General features: G+C 44.6%; 1 protein-coding gene across 8 annotated transcripts in view; it reads right to left on the bottom strand.

Moving 5' to 3' along the window:
* Positions 1-12,337, bottom strand: part of SULF1 (sulfatase 1) — a 174,280-nt gene that overhangs the window by 15,698 nt on the left and 146,245 nt on the right. For 6 of the 8 annotated variants that reach the window (XM_059394685.1, XM_059394688.1, XM_059394686.1 and 3 more), the window contains 7 exons: positions 11,502-11,748; positions 9,562-9,658; positions 8,940-9,034; positions 8,291-8,356; positions 7,233-7,405; positions 3,313-3,455; positions 3,096-3,219 (listed from right to left, as the gene is read on the bottom strand). In XM_059394685.1, coding sequence (XP_059250668.1) covers positions 3,096-3,219; positions 3,313-3,455; positions 7,233-7,405; positions 8,291-8,356; positions 8,940-9,034; positions 9,562-9,658; positions 11,502-11,748 — 945 coding nt within the window. Of the gene's footprint in view, positions 1-1,209; positions 1,244-3,095; positions 3,220-3,312; positions 3,456-7,232; positions 7,406-8,290; positions 8,357-8,939; positions 9,035-9,561; positions 9,659-11,501; positions 11,749-12,337 lie in introns of all 8 variants that reach the window. The other 2 variants (XM_059394691.1, XM_059394692.1) reach the window with 1 other exon arrangement.

The raw sequence follows: 12,337 nt of genomic DNA, 5'->3' as shown, positions 1-12,337 counted from the left end.
AATGCATTTAATTAGTTTTCTAAAAAAAAAAAAAAAATCAGAGTCTTCTCGAAGAGTCCCGGCTTCTGAAGAAGCCTGTCAGGAGTGCCGTCACTGGAGGGCGGCGTACACGCAGACACCATGTGGAGACAGGATTTTCGGCAGTTCCACACAAGGGGTGGCTTGTTTGGCATCTGTTCCCTTTCAGTCCATCAGGGCACCGCAAGCAGGAGAGGTCGCATCAGACACTGCTTTTGGGTATCCAGCGAGTCCCCCAGGTGTGACCGGCAGACACTCTCTCAGGAACCCCGATTCATAATTTCCCTCCCGCCTGCAATGTGGCTATCCGCGGACATCCAGCTCGCCCCCTGCCTTACAGAACGGTGGGATCCAAAAACGCTGGGCATTCTGAGTTACAGAGTTTCCTTAGATTTGTCCTTTGGTAGGGAATTTTGGCGTGGGGCGGTGAGAAGGCGACAGGTAACACTCCATCACCTTGCACACACGTTACATTGAGTTAAGAAGGATGTGTGGGCGGGTCAGAGGGAACAAGATGGCTGGGCTGAGGCCCATTTATGAAGTTTGGGTGCGTCAGGCATTACCATCTCTGTGCTAATGCGGAGGCCTCTTGGTCCCTGACCCTAGTGCCTTCTCCTCACTCACCACCAGCAGAGCCTTCTGGATCGTAACACTGATGCTTTTCACCACCCAAGTTAATTAAGGCCTCTTAGCAAGGAAGCTCTTTCGATTTCCTCCAACTTCAGCTTCAGAATGCTCTAGAAATTCCCATCACTCCTTCTGGGTCTTTAACATTATATTTCATAAAAATCTCAAACTAGTTTCCATGAAGCCTCTCCAGCAAATCCATATGTGAGCCCCACAAGGGAAATCATTCTCCCAACTCCTCCCCAGGGTTCCCAAAGATCATTCTGGTTTGTTTGTTTGTTTTCCCCTTTCACATCATTCCATGCTTAAAAGCATCATCTAATGAGCAAACGCATATGGAGGCAAGGCTCTGAGAGACACCCCGCGGTGACAGTCAGCTGATTAAAAGCAAAATGACAGATCCGCAACCAATGACACAATCTGGTGGCGAATGTTATTAGCATGTGCACGCACCCCACACTATGCTCTGTGCTACACAGTGAGAAACGGAAATTAGTTGAAATGGCTGGATCATGCAATTATTGGGAAAAGAAGCTGCGGGGGAGAATAAAAAAGGGTGAATACCTGTGCAGGCCATAGCTTCCTCCATCTTTATTTCCTGACATAGGAAAATACAAGAGTAATTTACGTTAGCTTTAGAACTCATAACACCATTCACTACGTAGTTTCCCATGCACAACATCTAAATCCTGGAAAGAAACAGATTGTGTTAAATGCAGACAGGGCTGGAGTCCCACAGGACTTTTCTAGAGACGGGTTCAAAATGAGGCTTGAGGGCTATAAATAAAAAGGTCTGAGATAAAAATGCAGAGGAGTTTATTTGAGACATGAAAGAAATGGGAAGGAAGTAGAGCCCATTTAAGAGCAGGAAGAGAAGTCCTTCCAGTCTCAGTAAAATCCTGGTTATTTTGAGACAAAACACTTGAAAAAAAAAAAAAAGGGGGCCAATGGTCATCTCTCTGAGGAAATGTCTAGAAGGTGGAGAGGACTACTTTGGGCCAACAGCCCTCAGGGGCTCCCCCCGGGTGTGTCATCCCATCAAGGGACTGTCAGACTTCTCTGGGCAGTTATGTCACCACCTGTAAGAGAGCTAGGTCTTTTGGGGGAGAAATGTTTGGGTGTCATATTTCTAATGCTTCTAAAACTGCTTTAATTTCTAGGCCTTATTGGGCTTTTTACCTCCCCTCTCCTCTTCTTGGTGTATGAAAGGCTAAGATTTGAGGAAAAGCTCAGAGAAGCAAGGATATCTGGAAAGATTTGAGCTCAGTGGGTTCGTGACCAAAAGACCTCTTTTGCAAATCAGGATTGCCCTTTTCTGCTGGCCATTCATCTGAGTAAGGTGTTAATGAAGAAGGATTGGCTGATGGCTGTGAGGTAACCCCCCCTCGCAGGATTTATAATTTCCTAGGAAATTAAGGAATTTAATTTAATTAAGGAATTTCCCTTAGGAAAATTAGGAAATTCCCTTCAAAGCTTGAAAGCCTCAGGACCCTACAATGGTAGAAATGACTGGTGGTGGACATTGATCCTTTGGGGATGGGCACTCCCCCCTTTCTGGTCACATGACCCAGGACTTGCTGTTGCATACAAGGGGTTCCTGCAAAGTGTCCTCCCCTGCTTGGGCACCCTGCACTTTGCCCTTTTGGGGTTGGCCAGCCCTATTGACACGCATGCTCTTGCCAGTGCCAGCTCCTTCTCCTTCCTTCTGTGGACTGCTGGAATTTATAGTTCTACCAGAATTACGAGGAAATCAGTATTCCCATCAACTAGGAAAGGGCGGGGACAGACTGAAAAGATCTGCAGCTCTATGAAACAAAGCGATAAGTAAGTTTAACACAGCAGCCCAGAGAGGGGACATCTGGCTGATTCCGTATGGGCCCTCCAACGCTGTTAGAGCCCCAGACAGTGCATTACTCAAGTATCTCTAGTTTCAGAGGGAAAATCCTGGGAAAAGAAATCTAATCCCATGTTCCAGGCAGGGATTCCCCTGGGGCAGCTCCCAGCTGTGGGATAAGCAGAAACAGGGCACTGGGTGTTTCTGTCCAAATTCACCTAAAAATTTGAGGATATCCCAGTTTGCCTTGAGTCTATATTATGCCTGTTGACAGCAAGAACAGATAAATCCCCCAGGATTTCATCCAACCTGCCCCAGTGGATGCTTCGTTCAGGAGGATTCACTAGGAGAACCAATGTGTGCGAGAAACTAGAATGAAACACTCACCCAATCTTTGGTGCGATAGCTGTTTCATTAATGCTCTCAGAGGTAAACTCAGAGAACACATTACATTCGGAATTGCCTGGCAAGCCTCCCGTGTAAGTATCCTAAACTCTCTGCGTCTATGCCTGGAGACACTTCACAGGTAGAAAACCCGACAACACAAAGAATTTCCCAGAAAATACAGGAAAAAAAACAAAACACAAAAAAACACAAAACCTTATTCCCCCCTTACCAACTTCCGGGCCCTTCGGTCTTGGGTTGCACTGCTTGTACCCTTGACAGCTCCTGAGCTCCATGAGTTGTACATGCAGCTGATTCAAAATACCCCGCTCCACCGTGTGCACGGTGTTGGTGAGCTGCAGACGAAGAGGCCAGGACGGGAGGGGTAAGCTCAGGTTCCGGCTGTTCACCGTCAACAGGTGTCATCCCACGAAAACATACCGACTTACCTGATAAGGATCTGTATTCATATCAAAATACTCCAAAAAGCCAGTGGCGAACTCACAGAAAAGAAAATTATGCGTCTCGTTGACAGTCCGCAAACACCAGTAGGTGTTGTTGTTAGAACTCGTGCAGGCACAGAACGATCCCACTGTTGTAAACACAGAACAGCGAAATGAAAAGAAGGAAACAACAATGAGAAGGGAGCAGGCTAGCCGTTCTAACATTTCCTTATCTTTATACTGCAAGGGGCACATTTTCTGTCTTGTAACTACTATGTGGTTGGATTATAAAAAAAAATTATACTCTACTCCTCCCTAAACAGTTTGCCGTGGGAACAGGTGGAGAATGGGGAGAACAGTGGCCATCTATGATCGTGAATACAGACTTCAGGCCACCGTGAGGTTTCCGGCACGTTCATTTGCCCCCCACCATCAGGCAGTGGTTTCTGAAGCAAGGGTGAGTGAGTGGAGAATGGGAAGGAAATGATCAGAACTTGTATTATGGTTATTTTGATCTTTTCTTAAAAAAGGAAAAAAAATAGTTACATAGTACAGAGAAGGACGCTGTGCCCTTGCTTGTTCTCTGTGTCATGGTCACACTCACAAATGGTACGCAGAAAGGGGATTATTCTGATCATTGTAGACAACTTTTTTTTTTTTTTGAAGATTTATTTATTTGGGAGAGAGAGCATACACGCACACATGCATGGGGGGAGGGGCAGAGGGAGAGAGAGAGAATCTCAAGCAGATTCCCAGCTCGGTGCAGACCCCAATTTGGGGCTCAGTCTCATGACCCTGAGATCACGACCTGAGTGGAAACCAAGAGTGGGGTGCTTAACAAACTGTGCCACCCAGGTGTCCCAACAATTTTTAAGATGAAATGGGCGGGCTATGACTATGAACCGTTTCGTACCACGCAGAGGTTCACTGTGGAAAGTATACAAAACAGATGTCAAATTAAAACAAAACAAAACAAAACAAACTACCTGGTCTTCTTTTATAGAAAGGCAGTTTCCAAATTTGTTGACCTTTCTTGCAATGATAATTGCATTTTCAAAGTGTGCTGTCCAGCAAGATTTTTTTAAAAACAATTGGGATAGGTACACTTAATGAGCATTCACTGTCCATTATGTACTTTGCATGTATTAACTCATTTAATCCTTTTTTTTTTTTAAGATTTATTTATTTATTTGAGGGCGAGAGTGAGCATGAGAGCGGGGAGGGTCAGAGGGAGAAGCAGACTCCTTGATGAGCAAGGAGACTGATAAGGGACTTGATCCCAGGACACTGGGATCATGACCTGAGTTAAAGGCAGATGCTTACCTGTACCCCTGGGGATAAAAATATATGTTTATAAAAAATAAAAAATTATATTAAAAAAAAAAAAGGCAGATGCTTAACTGACTGAGCCACGCAGGTGTCCCTAGAGGAGATACTCTTATAACTACATACTGCTTAACCCTCATCCAGTATTTTTTTTTTTTTTTTTAAGATTTTATTTATTTGAGAAAGAGAGAGGGAGAAGCAGGCTTCCTGCTGAGCAGAGAGCCCGACCTGGGGCTCCATCCCAGGACTCTGGGATCACAACCTGAACTGAAGGCAGATGCTTAACCAATTGAGCCACTCAGGCACCTCCCCCCTCCCCCCAACCAGCAACCAATATTAAACACACTCAAGCTGAAAAAGAGGTTTTAAACAATGAGTGAGAAATGATTTTTTTCCCCAATTTTATTTTAATAGACTTTTTAGGGCATAAAAAGGTTCACAACAAAACTAAGCAGAAGGCAGAGAATTTCTGGAGAGAACCCTATGCCCATGATGCCCAACCTTCCCCACTGGCCACATCCCTCATGACAGTGGCACATCTGTGACAACAGATGAACCGACATTGACACGTCATCACCCAAGGTCCATAGTCTGCATTAGGGTTCGCTCTTGGTGTTGTATGTTCTATGGGTTTTGACAAATGTATAACGCCGTGTACCCACTAGTCTAGTGTCACACAAAGCAGTTTCCCTGCCCTAAATGTCCCCATTGCTCCTTGCCTATTCATCTATTCATCCTTGCCCCGCAGAAACGATTTTTCAGGCTGCTGTGCCTCTGGTGCCCTGGCCCGGATCTTGGTGGAGGACGGACCCCTGCAACCTGAATGACCCTCAGAGATCCTCATGCCCCAGTTTAGGGAACGAGATTAAACATTAAATGCTATGAGTCTAAGACTTCACTTGGCCTCAATGTGGCTGGAAATGAAAATGCAAACTTAGACACTGAAATCAAAAAGCATCAAAATGGAAAGATAAAACAGAAATCCTCAGAGATAGGACTGAAATCCCCAAGAATCATCTGGGGTTCCTGGGGTCTCCAAATCCTACTTTGAGAAATATTGACACAGGTGGTCTCCTGGGCTCTTTTCAAGGAGAAGGTCTGCAGTGTTAGCTACTTCCTGGGATGGTAAGACTTCAATCAGATGATGTGTCACAAAAATTGAGGGCACTATTTCTAGATGACCTCTGTTAATACTGTGCATAGGCCCCTAAAGCACTGTAAGTGTGAATTTTAAAAGTTTACAGTTGATGGGGCACCTGGGTGACTCAGTTGGTTAAGTGTCCAGCTCTTGATTTTGGTTCAGGTCACGATCTCAGGGTCGTGAGATTGAGTCCCGCATTGCCTCTGTGTTGGGTGTGGAGCCTGTTTAAGATTGTCTCTCTTCCTCTCCCTCTACCCTCCTACTCCTCACCCCTGCTTTTGTGCCCTCTCTCCAAAAAAAAAAAAAAAAGTGCACATTGCTATTAGTCATATCATCAGCAATTCCATGTAAAACCATATATTTTCTAAAGTCCCTATTCTTCTGTGGGCATAGTGTTAGGTACTAAAGAGGACTGAGATTTCAAATACAGACCCTGCATTGAAGGGGTTTTCCCTTCCTTTTATTACACTTAGAACATGACATGAAATAAAGCAGAAATAAAATGTATTCAAGGCAAGACTCCATCCATTTAGCTATTTGGTAACAGATAAGACTAAACCCAGCCTTACCGGGTAGGAGCTCTGCCTGGAGTGGGCCGTATGTGAAATAACACCATCAGGAGACACACCCAGGGAGAGCATGGTATTTTCAAATAAAATATGGAAACTGATTTCCAAAGAAAATAGTAATTTTCGGCAAGATCATTCTAGTTGCCGGTACAGAACACAATATGATGGTCTCCTCTTAAATCATTCTAGATCCCCGATTTCAGGCTGCTGAAGCCCTCATCTTAGTAACTGTCATGTGAGTCGGTGTCTCTCCACATGGCGGCAGTTAGCAGCAACTCAGATAGGGTGATGGATGTGAACTGAACTTACTGTGGTCATACACAGAAGTCAGGTCATTATGCCATACACCTTAAACTTGGAAGGTGCTGTGTGTCAATTGGAGCTCAATAAAACTGGGGAAAAGAATGACTTTTTTTCTTTTTCTAAAAGATCTTATTTATTTATTTATTTATTTATTTGATAGAGAGGGAGAGAGAGAGATCACAAGTAGGCAGAGAAAGAAGGAAGCAGACTCCCTGTCAAGCAGAGAGCTCGATGCGGGGGTCGCTCGATTCCAGGACCCTGAGATCATGACCTGAGCTGAAGGCAGAGGCTTAACCCACTGAACTCCCCCAGGAACCCCAAGAATGACTTTTTAAAAGATTTTATGTATTTATTTAGAGAGCGTGAGTGGGGGGGAGGGGCAGAGGGAGAGGGAGAGTCAGGAGCAGACTCCATGCTGAGTGAGAAGCTCCATGTGGGGCTTGATCTCACGACCCTGAGATCATGACCGGAGCCAAAACCAAGAGTCAACACTTAACCCATGAAGCCGCCCAGGTGCCACAAAACTGGGGAATATATTTCTAAAAACCAAAAAAAAACCCTCGAAACCAAAACCGTGCAACACTTACAGTTCCAGAATGGGGCCGTCTGCCAGTGGTTGTTGTCGTGGGTGAAGCAGGTGAGGCCAGGCAGGCTGCATTCCTCCCCCTTCCTCTGGCGTTTCTTCTCCTTCCTCTCCTTCTTCCTTCTGCGGTTCTCCTTGAAAAGCTGCAGTTTGCTGTCTACTTCCTGAGCAGCTTCCCTGTTCCAGTAGAAGGGATGCGTTCGGGATCAGAAAGCACTTTCCTGACTAAAAATATTATCGTCCTTATGAACCTCACACAAAGAGGCAGACACACAATAATGAATGACTTTTCTTTTTCACAGAGGACCTCGAACTCTAATAGGCAAGAGTGAAGACAAACTCGTTAAGTGACAACTCTCTTAGAATTTTACTGAGCTTGAAAGGATCAACATTTTCTTTCTTATTTACATGGAAACACTGGTGGAAAGGAATGTCAGCATGAATCCATGGACCCCGCTAACCACAGCATTTGGACAAATGGCTTAACTCCATGGGGACTCGGGACTCATTGGCAATAAAGTCCATGGTTAGTGGGATTAGATGGCTTGGAAAGAATTCCTTTTGCTATTATTTTGCTTTTTTTTTTTTCCATAAAGTACTCAACTTTTGTTGAGGCTCAATCCAAAATCCCCTTCACGTGCAAATTTTACTGTTATTTAAAAAAATGTGTATTTCTCCCAACTTTCAGAATTCAGCATGATTGCAGACCACTCTGTGGAACGCACCATCCTATTCAAGACGGTTCCATTTCCCAATCACTATCCAGAGAAAGCAGGGCATAGAATAAAATCCAGGTACCACCCCACAGACGGATGGAAAACACACTCAGAATTAGAGCAGAACTCCTTGTGGTTCCCGCTCAAAGGATTCCGAAAGCATCCCGTGGTCTCTTGGCAAGGTATGGGCTTTGTTTTCAACTTCTTGGGCTCTATGCCTTCCTGGCTAAATCTGCTTGCTTGCAAGCAGCACTACGTGGAACGTAGGGGCCCCAACTATGTTTCAGAAGTGCCCAGTGGACAGTCCTCCACTCCCAGCAAATGTGGAAAACAGAGACTCACTTACTTGAATGGGTGGAGATGACTCTTCACTTTCTCTTGCTTTTTTACACCTTTCTCTTTATTATAGTAGCTACGGGCAAGAAAATTGAAAAGTGAGTCTTCGTAGTCTCACATTCGATCAGACAGTTCATTTTCTTTTATTTTTAAAGATTTTATTTATTTATTTACTTGAAAGAGAGAGAGAGAGGGAGAGCTGAGCAGGAGGGAGGGGCAGAGAGAGAGAGAGGCAGGCTCCCTGCTGGGTAGGGAGCCCAGCATGAAGGTTGATCCTGAGACCCGGGGATCATGACCAGAGCTGAAGACAATTGCTCAATCAACTGAGCCACCCGGGCGTCCCTTTAAAAAAAGAAAAGAAAAGAAAAGAAAAGAAAAGAAAAGAAAAGAAAAGAAAAGAAAACAACAACAAAAGCAGAAGTGAAGTGAAAGAAAGTAGTTACTTTAACGATCTTAGCTTAATAGGGCTTTTTAAAGCTTCGGCTTAGGTTTATGACATATTTCATTTAACCTAAGGAGTTTAGGTCATTACAGTGTACGTAACAAATTCAATTTATTAAGCTTTCTATTGGCGTAAGAGAGAAATAAGCCCAGTTCTTATCCCTGGAGCTTGTGGAAACAGAAGTTTGGAAGCAAGACCGCCAGGAGTCCGCACTCACCTCTGTTTACTACAGGCACATTCCTCTGGTTTTCTCCTTTTTAGGTGTCCTCTCACTTCTCTTAAATTCTTAATTTTGTCTTGCAAGGCTTCAATCTGGAAGACACATATTTGAACAATGACATCTGAAGATCAGGATTTTGTGTGCCGAGTGCCCCTCTTTTCACCTCGTCTTTTGTGTTCCATCATTCCGGCTATCCTCTGAGATGGTAATTAGCTTGGAAACAAACTGGGCACAGAGCATGTCTACCACGATGTTCCCGCTGGTCATGATGATCATGACCCGATGATGTTCCGGTCCTCCCGCTCATGTTCCCGCTGAGACAAACATCAGCAGGTGCCTTGCTTACGACTGGATCATTTCCTCGAGGAGATTTCGACAGGTCCTCGAGCCAATCCCCATGGTTTTCTCACTCCCTATTTTGTTTTCAGAGAGGATGATCACTCTATCTCCAGGGAAAGATAAATACGTTGCTACGCTATTTTTCACGTTGATGTCATTGTAAAAAAAAAAATAAATAAAATAAATGAAGTGGACACACAACGAGCCCTCCCGGCCACCATGGAGCTGGCGAGCCGGGTTTGCCTTTGGACTACACCTTCCAATCACAGCCGTGGCTAACCTCTTTATCAATGTACGCCTTGTGGTCCTTCCAGGCTCTGGCCGATTGATACAGTTCTCTCTCACAGTGGATTGTATCATTTGGGAGAATAAAGCACCTGCAAAAACAAACAAACCCAGAACATTAGAAATAGGTTTATAAGCTAATCTGCATTTAAAAAAAAAAAAACCATTAGAAATAGCAAAGGGAACAACATTGTCTTCTAAACTCTTAATTTGGAGGCAAGCAGTAGTTTGAAGCTGAGCCCTAGGCAAGGATATGTGGGAATGTCTCCTGGACATCCGGGTGCAGAAAGGATGGCGTCAGAGACCCTTACTGAGATCCCCTTTTACAGCAACGTTCAATATTCATGTCCGCAAGAACAGCGACCACCGGAAAAGTCCAGATTTGAAAGCCTTGTCAACTACATAGGAGACATGGAGGTTTCCACGGTTACAATGGAAGCAAGTTGTCTGACTGAAGAGATGCAGAGTTAGAAAGGGGTTATTATCCTATTCATTTTGTTACAAAGACTCTGCCTCAAGTACCCCATTCAGTTCGAAGCAAAGAAATACCCCTACGGCATAGAAATATTGGGATAGGGGGTTGATCGGTACTGAAAGAGAAACAAATCCTGGTCTGAATCTCCTAGCATGTAATTCTAACAACTACAGTTGACCTTGGAATGACACAGGCTGGAACAGCACAGGTTCACTTAAAGGTGTTTTTTTTTTTTTTTTTTTTTTTTAACAAACACAGTCCAGAGCTGTAAACATATTTTCTCCTCATTCTTTTTTATGATTTTCTTAACAACACTGTTTTCTCTAACTTACACTACTGTAAGAATATCGTATATGATACATATGAAATAAGTGTTAATTGACTGTTTATATCATTGTTAAGGCTTCTGGTCCACCGTAAGCCACTAGCAGTTAAGTTTCTGGGGAGTCAAAAGTTATAAGTGGATTTTCAACTGTGGAATAGGGGAAGGGTCTGTGTCCCCAATCCCTGTCTTGTTCAAGGTCAACTGCACAGGCACGGGAAGACCAGTCCCAAAGATAAAAAATCCTGCCAGAGCTCGTAATACCGGGTCTCCCCAAAGTGATAGAATGAGAAAGAAAAAACCCTGGCTACTAAATTCAGAAAGAAAATTTTTCTCTCTCATGAGAGTAACGATTCTGGAAGGAAATGGAGAACGAGGTGGTGCATTACAGCTGTGGGGTAATCATCTCCTTCCCTGCCTCCATAACTCCTGAGGCCCTCCTTGCCCTCTGGGATCTGCCCTGGCTAGTTAGGTGTTTCTGCATCTTACCTCCATTCCCACCACATCCCACCTCTCCAGAAGCTTCTCCTGGACTCTCAGTCCTCCTTTGGGGTATGAGTGTACAGCTCCTCTGAGCCACTACAGGCCAGTCTTGGTTTCTATCAAGTTCCTAGACTCCCACAAAGGTAACTGTTCAAGGGCAGAGCTCCATGCCTGCTAAGTTAAGATGTGATAGAACTGCTCTGGCTAAATTCCCAGCAGATCAGCCTTCACGTGAAACTGAACCCAAGGCACGTGTCCAAATGTACAACTGTTTGGACACCCCCTTGCTTCTTTAAACTCCAGTTGTTCTGCAGGCCAACCTCTGGACCCTGTACAGCCGAGCAATATCACTTTTTATGAAGAAGCAAAAGAGTGGAGTGCCTGGGTGGCTCAGTGGGTTAAGCCTCTGCCTTCAACTCAGGTCATGATCTCAGGGTCCTGGGATCAAGCCCCGCATCGGTCTCTCTGCTCAGTGGGGAGCCTGCTTCCCCCCACCGCTCTCTGCCTGCCTCTCTGCCTATTTGTGATTTCTCTTTCTGTCAAATAAATAAAAATCTTTAATAATAATAATAATAATAAAGAAGCAAAACAGTGATAATGGAGAGGGGAAGATGACTGGGAACCCAGGCCCCGAGAACACCTAAAGCCTTCCTACTTGTGAGTCACTCGGACGGTGGTGGGCAGGCCCAGGGCATTGTCTCTGTCTGCCAGCATTGCGTCCCCGTCGCCGGCAGCCTGGGGACCTCCGGGCCCCCTGTGGCCTTCATCGTGGCGCTTGGCAATGTTTCTGGGTCGCAACACTTGCAATTCCTCTTCTTCCAGGTTTATGTCATATATTTCGCCTTCAAATTCGACGGACAAGGAACGTGTTTGCCGGGTATGGACAAATCTGGGCTTGTACTCTGGAAATAAGGGAATATGCATTAACATGGGTTCTTGTCTGGGCTTGGGCGCTGCATAGCAGTGGATGGACGGCATGTTCCCCTGGCCTTAGCCCTTTGTCCCTCCAGTGGAGAGGGGGGTGCATCTCAGTTCCTTTCCACTCACAACAAGCCGTGAACTTCTGTACTGCGTTTTCAACGTGAACTGCTAAGGCAGTTTGTTTGCATAAATCTATATTCCCAATTATGGTATTAATCATAATACTGACTCTCATTGCCTTTGCTATATATTATTCAGTTCATATTTATCTCTAATCCACAATCTTGGAAGACCTGTATTATTATAATAAATCCTTATATTAAAAAAAAAACTTATTAGATTGCCAGAACAGACTCATAAATTTGGTGTGATGATTCTTACGGACGGGAAAACTGAAGCTCTGAATGCTGCTTACATTTTGCAAGGTTATGAAGCCAACAGCGGTGGGAGCCAGGGTTCTAATCTACCGGATTTTAAAGGCCACAGTCTTTCCACAACGCTGGGCTGCTTTTACAAAAGGGTACATGTTCTCGACACCTTCTATTTGTACAAAAAAAAAAAAAAATAGAG

This window comes from Mustela nigripes, chromosome 3 (assembly GCF_022355385.1).
Source record: "Mustela nigripes isolate SB6536 chromosome 3, MUSNIG.SB6536, whole genome shotgun sequence".
NCBI lineage: Eukaryota > Metazoa > Chordata > Mammalia > Carnivora > Mustelidae > Mustela > Mustela nigripes.
Note: the sequence above shows the minus strand (reverse complement) of the source record. Positions and strands in the feature narration are given on the sequence as shown.